This window comes from Syngnathoides biaculeatus, chromosome 6 (assembly GCF_019802595.1).
Source record: "Syngnathoides biaculeatus isolate LvHL_M chromosome 6, ASM1980259v1, whole genome shotgun sequence".
NCBI classification, from domain to species: Eukaryota; Metazoa; Chordata; class Actinopteri; order Syngnathiformes; family Syngnathidae; genus Syngnathoides; species Syngnathoides biaculeatus.
Window position 1 is genome coordinate 28021938 of NC_084645.1, and position 10916 is coordinate 28032853.

The 10916-nt window shown below is 44.4% G+C and overlaps 1 protein-coding gene across 5 annotated transcripts in view; it reads right to left on the reverse strand.

The window, feature by feature from the left end:
- Positions 1–9686, reverse strand: part of LOC133502168 (suppressor of tumorigenicity 7 protein homolog) — a 31046-nt gene extending 21360 nt beyond the window's left edge. For 2 of the 5 annotated variants that reach the window (XM_061822652.1, XM_061822649.1), the window contains exons 1-2: positions 9368–9685; positions 3037–3072 (exon numbers count right to left, since the gene is read on the reverse strand). In XM_061822652.1, coding sequence (XP_061678636.1) covers positions 3037–3058 — 22 coding nt within the window. In that variant the 5' untranslated portion in view covers positions 3059–3072; positions 9368–9685. Of the gene's footprint in view, positions 1–3036; positions 3073–9367 lie in introns of all 5 variants that reach the window. The other 3 variants (XM_061822650.1, XM_061822651.1, XM_061822653.1) reach the window with 3 other exon arrangements.
- Positions 9687–10916: the final 1230 nt, after the last annotated feature.

A 10916-nucleotide genomic window follows, 5' to 3' on the forward strand; every position in this document is an offset into this window, starting at 1 on the left:
CTTCACATTTGTTTTTGTTTTTTTTTGTATGGAACAGTTGTTTTCGGAGGCAGAACTGTCATGTATCTAAACCAACCTTTTTCTGTTTTTTTGCCTTTTCAGAAAATGTCAATTTGTGTGGGTCTGGACAACAGAGGTTCTAACAAAGCTTCCAAAAATAGAGGGTTGGATCATTAAAACCAAAAACGTACTGTAGAATGACACAAGTTTAAAAAGCTAAAAACAGCTGCCCGCTGGTGCCTTAAAAGCCCACAGTGGGCAATCCCCAGTCAAATGGACTTTGTGAAAGCTTTAATTCTGACCCTTGCCTGACCTCCATTTTGGGCTGGCTTTCCCAATCTCAGACGCTCTTGGTGGGATGAAAGCTGGGCTCCAGTCTTCCAGCTGCATCCCTATTGTAAGGAGGCCGTGCAAAACGTCATGATGTTTGTTTTTGTTGCGCTACCTTGTGCGTTTCCTCCAATAGTCAGCGTTGAACTTGGACATAAATACACGACTCTGCATTTCTTTGCCTTGTATTTATTTTGTGTACAGTTCCCTGCTATTCATGGGGGATTGGGCTGCATTCAGTGCTTCGGCAAATACCCCCCCCCCCAAAAAAAAAAAAAAACGAAGTAATTGACACCCTAGTCCACTGGTGTCAAACTCAAGGCCCGGGGGCCAGACCCAGCCCGCCCGATCACTTTATGTAGCCCGCGAAGCGAAATCACGTGGATGAACTTCCGAGATTTTTGTTCAAATCTGTACCAAAATTTCAAATTATAATGAGGCGGTCAAAGATTTTTATGGTTTCACAGTCATAACGAAACGGAAGAGGGAAACCGGAAATCCAATGTGCCCCGCGACAAAAACGAGCTTCACACCGCTGTCCTAGTCTAACGAAACAACAGTATGATCTATGAAATGAATGTTAGAATTGACAGCTCAGAGAGGATTTGTTTTGGAAAACAAACTATAAGTGGCGGCACGGCGGAAAAGCCTTGGCCTCACAGTTTTGAGGTCCCGGGTTCAATCCCAGACCTGCCTGTGTGGAGTTTGCATGTTCTCCCCATGCCTGCGTGTATTTCCTCTGGGCACTACGGTTTCCTCACACATAAAAAAAAAAAAACACTCTAAATTGCCCCTAAGTGCGATTGTGAGTTTGGCTGTCTATCTCTACGTGCCCTCCGATTGGCTGGCAACCAGTTCAGGGTGTACCCCACCTCCTGCCCGTTGACAGCTGGGATAGGCTCCAGTACTCCTTGTGACCCATGTGAGGATAAGCGGCGAAGAAAATGGATGGATGGAAACTATAAGTGTGTATGTAAAGTACATGAGATGAAGACTTTCTAGTCCTTTATTATAAGCCCAAGGCATTGTGGCATCTTTGGTTGCAATTGGTCAGGTAATTTTGTGGACTATTCTAGAATAACACTGAATGAGCGATTCTAATTTAAAATCCTCCCACACCAAAAACACGCCAGGAAAAGCAACAACTAGTGATTACTTAAGCACACGATGACTAACTAAACGGCTCTTCTCACGAAAAATGCTCCATTTGCTCTAAGTGGACTTTTTAGGGCACATGATGCCATTTGAAATCTCACGAGAATTTTGTCATGCCAACTTGGGGAAACCCTCAGAATTTCAGGCCGTATGAGCCCGACATCTTCTTTTTCTTTCGGCTTGTCCCGTTACGGGTCGCCACAGCGTGTCATCTTTTTCCATCGAACTCCCACTGTCTTCATGTCCTCCCTCACAACATCCATCAACCTTTTCTTTGGTCTTCCTCTCACTCTTTTTGCCTGGCAGCTCCATCCTCAACACCCTTCTACCAATATACTCACTCTTGCCTCTGGACATGTCCAAACCATCTCTCTAACCTTGTCTCCAAAGCATCCAAATTTTGCTGTCCCTCTAATGAGCTAATTTCTAATCCTATCCAACCTGTTCACACCAAGCGAGAACCTCAGCAACTTCATTTCTGCTACCTCCAGTTCTGCTTCCTGTTCCTGGCCAGCCTCACCACTGTTTTATAAACTTTGCCTTTCATCCTAGCGGATACTCTTCTGCCACATAGAACACCAGACACCTTCCACCAGCTGTTGCAACCCGCTTGGACCCATTTCTTCACTTCCTTACCACACTCAGCATTGCTCTGTATTGTTGAGCCCAAGTATTTGAAGTCGTCGTCCCTCGCTATCTCTTCTCCCTGTAGCTTCACCCTTCCTCCTCCATCCTTCTCATTCACACACATATATTCTGTTTGACTTCAGCTAATCTTTATTCCTCTCCTTTCCAGTGCGTACCTCCATCTTTCTAAATGTTCCTCTGCCTGCTCCCTGCAGATCACAATATCATGGTCCAAGGGGAGTCCAGCCTAACCTCGTCTGTCAGCCTATCCATTACTACCGCTCAGCGTGGAACCCTGATGCAGTCCCACTTCCACCTTCCGACATCTGATTTTCAAAATTCTTAGTGTCCTCTGGGAAAAGTGACCATTTGAACCACACTCAGCATTTTGACAGACTATAATTTTGGGGAAAATCTGTCACATTGTTACCGATAGGTGAGTTTTTCAGCAAATAGCTGAGGATATAGATTCCCAGAAATAAAAATGATGTCTGGGGAACTGGTGAACGATTAAAAACCAATAGACTAGGATTCACACTAATGATAAAGTTGAATGTAATCTAAAACACGTTGAAATGAGAGGCCATCACATCAATTTTTGGACAAACACACTCACATGCACACACACACACACACACACACACACACACACACACACACACACACACACACACACACTATACACACTATACACGGTAGAAGGCGGCAAGTAGGAGAATGCGAGGCATATCTCAGCGGGACCACCGGCTAGCTTGTGGGGCTAAAATGGTAGATCCCAGATTTCTACCACCAGCAACAACAGGAAGAGGAGGATGCACGGTGAGATAGAAAGATAGCTAGCGAGACATTAGCCTTTTTCTTTCCTTCATCAACTTCCAAAAGCAAACGAGAGAGGGAGAGGACGGTGGCGACGGTGGTACTTACATGACGACTCGGTGCCGAACATGGCTGGATTGGGAGCTGTGATGGAGAGAAAGGAGGATGAGGAGGAGGAGAGGAAGGGGGGGGTGACAGAGAGAGGAGGGGAGGAGGTAGTGAGCAGGCAGCTACACAGCAGGGGTCATCAAAGAAACACAATGCAGCCGCCCGCCAGACGCGTAAAACGTCCCAGATGCCAAAAAAAACAAAAGAGGCCCGCCGGAGCTTCACAAACGCCTTTAACGCCGACACTCCTCAGCCCCGGTCAGATCCAGTTAGCAGCTCGCATGGCGCCTCGCTCTCTCTCTCGCTCGCTCAGCTCCATCCTTTTGGTTTTGTGTTGTCATTGCCCCTCGCTGGAACAGGGAAAGTGAGGGAGGCAAAAGGAGGGAGGAAGCTCTGAAGGAAGAAGAAGAAAAAAAACCCACGGACGGAGGCTGAAGATTCAGTCAGACAATAGACACACGACACGTGTGACGTCACGGCCAGGATGGATGGATGAGGGAGGGAGGGAGCGAGGGAGCAAGATGGGACAGAAAGGCATGAAGGGCAAATGGATAAGATGGGAATGGATGTAAAATGAAGGTTTGTGTCACAAAGACTGACCATTTATTTAATTTCCCTATTATAGGATCCATGATCAATCTATAACGCTTTATCACTAAAAAGTGGAACTTGCATGTCAATCAAAACATGAACGTAATGATGATGTAAACAAACATTCCAATGACATTTTATATAATTGTCGTAAGATGTTTTCAAAAGTTTTATAAAATAATGACGCATACGAGTGGCCAAAAGAAGGCAATTTTGATCATTTTCACAGTTTTAAACTGTTGTTTCCAGGCTACAAAACAACAGACATGAACGTGACGTGAAAACGAACAACCACTACTCTGACCGATTTCATAATTTTCAGACCCTTTTCAAACTGGCTTTCACATGGTTGTGTTTTTTTGGACTACAAAATAATCACATGTAACTGTGCACCCAAAATGACAATTTCCATCCAAGGTCGGGTCACTGGGGCAGTTGCTTTAGCAAGGATGCCCAGACTTCCCTCTCACCAATCACTTCATCCAACTCTTCTGGAGGGGGATCCCAAGCCGTTCCCAGACCAGCGTGTCCTGGGTCGTCGCCTGGGTCTCCTTCCAGAAAGAGATTCCTCAAACACCTCACTACGAAGGCGTCCGGGAGGCATCCGAATCAGATGCCCCAGCCACGTCTACTCTACTCGTAGCCCCTTCCGGAAGACAGAGCTTCTAACCCTCTCTATGGGAGAACCCTGACACCCACTCTTTTCAGCCGCAGCTCGTGACCATAGGTAAGGGCAGGAATGTCGATCGACTGGTAAACTGAGAGCTTCGTCTTTCGACTTCTCCTTCTTTACAGGACTGACACAAAGTCAACATCACTGCAAACGCTGTACCGATCAGCCTGTCGATCTTGCATTCCATTTTTCCTCCCTTGTGAACGAGACCCCAAGATACTTGAACTCCTCCACTTGGGGTAGGATTTCCTCCTTGACCTGGAGAAGGCACGCCACCCTTTTGTGACTGAGAACCACAGTCTCAGATCTGGAGGTGCTGCTCCTCATGCCAGCTGATCCATTGAGAGTTGGAGATCGCGGATTGATGAAGCCAACAGAACCACATCATTGGCAAAAAGCAGAGATGCAATACTGAGGCCACAAAACCGGACCCCATTTCGGTCTCGGCTGTGCCTAGAAATTCTGCCCATAAAAGTTAAGAACAGGATCGTTTTTATGGATCTATATCTGATAGACATGACTACCAACCTTCAATTTTCTAAGTGAAACCCATTTTGAGGGCTGCACTGACGACAGGGGGTACTACCAAGCCAAAAGGTTCATCCGTGGATATGAGCCCTGGAAAGGTTCCCTCAAACCAAAATGGAAGACTTCCTGTGCCTTTTCGGGCATGGCTTCTTCAGACATTTTGTGGGTGCACCAATATTCCAAATTCCATGTTGCTAAGTGAAAGTGCTTCGGGGGCTGAATTTTCCCAACATATCAATTTACATCAAGTGTATTTTATGTCCGCATCTGCTTATTTAAACAAATGTGTGTATGTAATTGTCACTCTTCCTCTCAGCCCACTCAAGACATCTCCAGGGCTGAATTTAATTACACCAGAGGTTCCCTCCCCAAAGAGAAAGTGCACACACTGGGAGCACATTTTGTTCCCGTGCCCCCCTGTGGCCCAGCCCTGGTACTGCCAGGGGTTTGGGTTTACTCTACAGGGATACCGAGAGACAATATTTTCCGACAACTTGGATAAACAAACGCACACAGCAATTACGTTACTGCATCACTAAGCACTCGATCACTTGGGGCTCTTTTGGATTTAAGTCTTTGAAGGACGCCTGCAAAATTCCCAAACTGAACATTAAATGGACTTTCAAACGAAAATGGCGGACTGCCACTGCATTTTCAGCAATGACATCTACACGTTTTTGTGGGTCTACTTTTGATAGCCATACTAAATCTGACGTTGCGAAATGAAACTGCCTTTGAGGACTGAATTTTCCACAATATGTGACTCAAAATTAGAAACAATTAATTGCGACGACTGTGATAAGACAGATTTGCGTCACCTACTCTGTGGCTAAAAGCAGCTAACAACATCTTGGCACTTATATTATAAGGACTGTGTTCCATCAGACGAGCAGAGCTTCATATTTTTCCAATCGAGAAACTCTACAAGCGCACAGTATAAAAGCACCGCATGTAAGCTGTTAAAAAAGATTTGGGAACATTTTCAAATGCAGGCCCGGCAACCCCACTAACATCACATGCTAGCTAGCGGTTGCCAAGCAACTAAAAAAAAAAAAAAGCACAAGAGTCAAGATGGGAGATAGAGGGAGAAAGAACATCTTTGATTACAGCTTTGAGGTGACAATTTTACATGTTCTAAATTACGTTTGCGGTCTCAGTTACCTCCCATTCAAAATCACAAATCTTGGAAAATACTACGTAAAATAGCCATCCAATTAAGCATGGCCCAGGTGACATCCGTCCATCCATCTATTTTCTGAGCCGCTTATCCTCATGAGGGTCACGGGAATGCTGGAGCCAATCCCAGCTGTTATCAGGCAGGAGGCCGGGTAGACCCTGAAGCGGTTTCCATGCAATCGCAGGGCAGATGGAGACAGACAACAGTCGCACTCACAATAGCACCGAGGAGCAATTTAGAGTCTCCAATTTATGTTTTTGGGATGTGGGAGAAACTGTCATGGCCGGAGAAAACCCACAGAGGCAAGGGGCAGAACATGCAAACTCCACTCGGGTGGGTCGGGATTTGAACCCTGGTCCTCAGAACAGCTGCCCCACCGTGCCCTATTTTGAATATAGTAACTATAACTTTCCCCCAATTATTGTCTTTTTTTGCCACCTTTTAAGTATTTTGTTTTGGTGAAGAATCAATCCTGAAAACACCTATCCCTCGATTCAGACAGTCGGCGGTTAAAAAAAATATAAATATCTATTATATGCATGTACTGTACATGTAGAGTGAAAAGGGGGGGGGGGGGGAGCGAGAGAGTGAGAGAGAGAGAGAGAGAGAGAGAGAGCGAGCTCTACTTTTATTGACTAAGGCCCGCATCACTCACCAGAAACCACCTTTTAAAGCCATAAACATTCAAGGTCACAGATAGTGTAGAACGAGATGATGCAGACCTCAAGTGGAAAACAGTCATACCTGCACCACACATGCACATTCGTGTTTGATAGAGACATTTTGATTGGATTTCTCCATTAGTCAATAATTGGAAGAAAAGTATTATAAAAATATTCGATAGCTGGAGCCTTATTTGGAACATTTGGCACCATGTCTTTGTTTAGCGTATTTGACTTCAGGACTGCCTTCCACTCTTTTGTGAAAAATGGGCACGGAAGGGGGGGGGGGGCTAAATCGTCAACACCGACTGTTGCTTCAGTGATGGCAGCCAGTGCTAGTGTAAGCGATCAACATTAGTGAGGACATTTTTAAACTATATTTCTTTCTTCGCTGCTTATCCTCACGAGGGTCGCAGGGAGTGCCGGAGTCTATCCCAGCTGTCAATGGGCAGGAGGCGAGGTACACCCTGAACTGGTTGCCAGCCAATCGCAGGGTACATTGCGACAAAACACTGCACTCACAATCACATCTTGGGGCAATTTATATATATATATATATGGCTTTTTGGACTACAGACGCGTTGCAAAGCCTTCACTTCCATAAAAGTGCCATACAGATGCTGTTTTGACATTTTACCATTTAAAGCAGTTCAGTAGAAAATAAATGGATATATTTTTTTTTATTTCCTTGGACAACATGAATACAAAACTGGGTTAAACAGAAGTAGTTGTTTCTTTTTTTTTTTTTTCTGGACACTCGTACGACAAAAAAAAACAAGGTGCTTTTTGAAATGAAACTGACACTTTTATACTAAGTCCACACTGGAAAGGTCTAAATAACCAAAACGTGAGACCTTGAAGTAGACTTTTTTTTCCAGGTATCTTGACTTCTGTATTCCTTTTTCTAATGACTTCTAACTTTTACTCCCTACATTTGCAAACAGGTGTACTCTCCACTCCTTACTTCAAAAAAGGCTACTTACTTTTTTCCCCCCACTTATTTTTTTTCATGGATGATGACACAATGTACAAAAGACCTACAATATGGAGAGGTTATAAGACAGGTGTCAAACTCAAGGCCCGGGGGCCAGATCCGGCACACCACGTGATTTTATGTGGCCCGCGGAAGCAAATCATGCGTAACAACTTCCATGATTTTTGCTAAAATCTGAACCAAAATTTCCTTTCCTTTCCATATCCTAAATGATAATATTGAGATATTGCAAGCATCTTTGTGCTGCCTAACATCAACATTAGTTGAAAAACACTTCCCTTGATTTATGATTCCAAAACTACTTCATAAATTCCACGTGTAAATCTGATTAGGCGGTCGAAGAGATTTTTTTTCATGATTTCACAGTCACGACGGCCCTCTGAGGGAAACCGTAACTACAATGTGGCCCGCGACAAAAATGAGTTTGACACCCTTGGGTTACAACACGCAAAGGGGCTTGCGTAGGACCTTTTGTTGTTTTAGAACTGAAGAAGCCATTTGGATTAAAAACCCATTCGTGGGCAGCGTACCATTTTTGGGACGTGATGATTTTCACGCATTATATCCGTCAGTATAACAAAATATTTTAGTGTTTTAATCTGATGCCATAATTTGGCATCAGGAGAGGATAACTCATCGGTCAAAGTTAGCACGGAGTTATTTCCCTTTCCTTCTTGACCCAACATGGCCGCCTCAAGCACACATGGAGCGTTTTCCAAGAGAAGAAAGGTCAGTATGCAAACAAATTTGTCTTCAAAATACTAATCCATCAGTATTATTAATGAGTAAGTGTCGTTCTAGAATAAGAATTAATTAATAAACATATCTCTAGTATGTACCACTTCACAGAACCGATAACATACCTGTCCCAGTTTTGGGACGCTGCCCGCGAGAGGGTACATCTTTTTTGCCCTTTGTTTTATGCGTTAAACGAAAAAGAAGCTTTATTTCCTTGATTGTGGCCTGTTAGGAGACTTTTATCTCAATAAGGCAAAAATAATGCCACCCTGCCCATGAATGGGTTAGAGGTGAAATGTCTTCAACAACAAGAACAGTCCAGCTGCCTTTAGTCAACCTTTGCAGATGACCTGTTGTCAGTTCAATTCTCATGATCCGGTCAGCCAGCAGTGACCACTGAGTTATTATTTTGTTCATTATTTTCCTCTCATTATAGTACAAGTTTGGGTCTTTTTACAAGTTATAGAAATGGGTATTGCAGATAATCTACTGTAAAGTACTTTTTCAAGTAGATAGTACCTCCATGTACTCTTGCACCTCTGCTTTTAGATTTGAATATTAACTGAAAAAAAAAGTTACTTAAAATGACCAGAGCAGTAGAGCTAACACTATATATACACACAAAATATTTAATATTGCTTAGCCATTGAGCTTATTTTAGCTCCACGAGAGTTAAATTTTATGGGACAGCTGTCAAGTACTGGACCATGCGGCAGTGTGACATTATGTGATCGTAAACTTTGTAACAAGTCCCCAACACAATATGTATTGTATATTTAATACACTTTTTAGCACCACGTCACAGGCTGCAAACGAGCACGCAGTCGGCGTTGCCCCTTGACAATGTAAACTTGAGTTAGCCACCTAGCCGGCTAAGGAACTTTTTAAAATGTATATTTAAAAAAAATGTTTGCTTTATTAATGCTGGCGGCGGTGGTATATGAAGGAGGGTTATTTAAAGGGCTCACCTTTTTTTGTGTGTGTGTGTGTGTCAGTTCGCGGAGGTTAGACGCTTATTCGTTGCTAGCATTTCTTCCCCCAAGTGGCAGCGGAGGCTCTGAACTTGCGCCCGGTATCCAGTGACTGCACGCGGCGTGCACACGGGTCGACGTGTCCGTCCGTCTGAGACGCGCTCGCTTGGCAGTCGGGCTAACGTTAGCCGAGCTAGCAGCCAGCCAGCCAGCCAGCCAGCCAGCCAGTTGGCAACCAGGACGGTTGCTCGTTTAACTCCCGCCCGCCTCACCGTGTCGCTGTGGGACTCTTTTCCTTTTTTTTTCGTCTTCCTTCTTCCTCTCCACGGAGTTTACCTGGCAAAATCCACTACAGTCGTCCGAGTAGCACCAAATGAGAATTTGTATAGGTGTGAAATACAAACAAATAAATAAAATGGTACCTTAAAATTACGACACTGTGAAGTAACTATAAACTAGCTGAAGGACCACTGGTGTTTCCATGTGATCTGCTTAAAACTCAACTTGTATACATCCATCCATCCATTTTCTTCGCCACTTATCCTCACGAGTGTCGCGGGAGTGCTGGAGCCTATCCCAGCTGTCAACGGGCAGGAAGCGGGGTACAACCTGAACTGGTCGCCAGCCAATCGCAGGGCACATGGAGACAAACAGCCGCACTCACAATCACACCTCGGGGCAATTTCGAGTGTCCAATTAATGCATGTTTTTGGGACGTGGGAGGAAGCCGGAGTGCCCGGAGAAAACCCACGTAGGCATGGGGAGAACATGTGAACTCCAAACAGGCGGGTCCGGGATTGAACCCAGGACCTCAGAACTGTGAGGACAACGTTTTATCAGCTGCCCAACCATGCCATCTAAACTTGTATCCATTTCTTTAAAAGCCCCACAAAACACTGTCCCCATCCTAGTGTGTTTATATATTTATCTGATCAAAATATTTTTGGGGGATACACATAAAATGAGAGGCAAAAATGGATTAATAACAGCCAATTTTGACATTTTAATTTAGAATTTCATCCCTAACATCCCTTTAAAAATGTTTATTTTTTTTTCTATATAGAAACATCAGGAAAAGTATTTCCATGTAAAATATCTAAAGCATACAGACTAATCTCTGAAAGAAAAAAAAGTTTCCCCCAATTGAAATGATTTCCAAAACAATTCTCAATAGGGCGCCACAGTGGGTCAGCTGGTTCTGAGGTCTCGGGTTCAATGCCGGACCCGCCTGTGTTGAGTTTGCATGTTCTCCCCATGCGTGTGGGTTTTCTCCGGGCACTCCGGTTTCCTTCCACATCCCAAAAACATGCAACATTAATTAGACGCTCTAAATTGCCCCTAGGTGTGATTGTGAGTGCGATTGGTCGTTTGTCTCGATGTGCCCTGCGATTGGCTGGCAACCAGCTCAGGGTGTGCCCCGCCTCCTGTCCGTTGACAGCTGGGATAGGCTCTAGCACTCCCTGTGACCCATGTGAGGATAAGCGGCAACGAAAATGGAAGGATGAATTCTCCTTAAATCATTCACATTAAATAAGACTGAACAAAT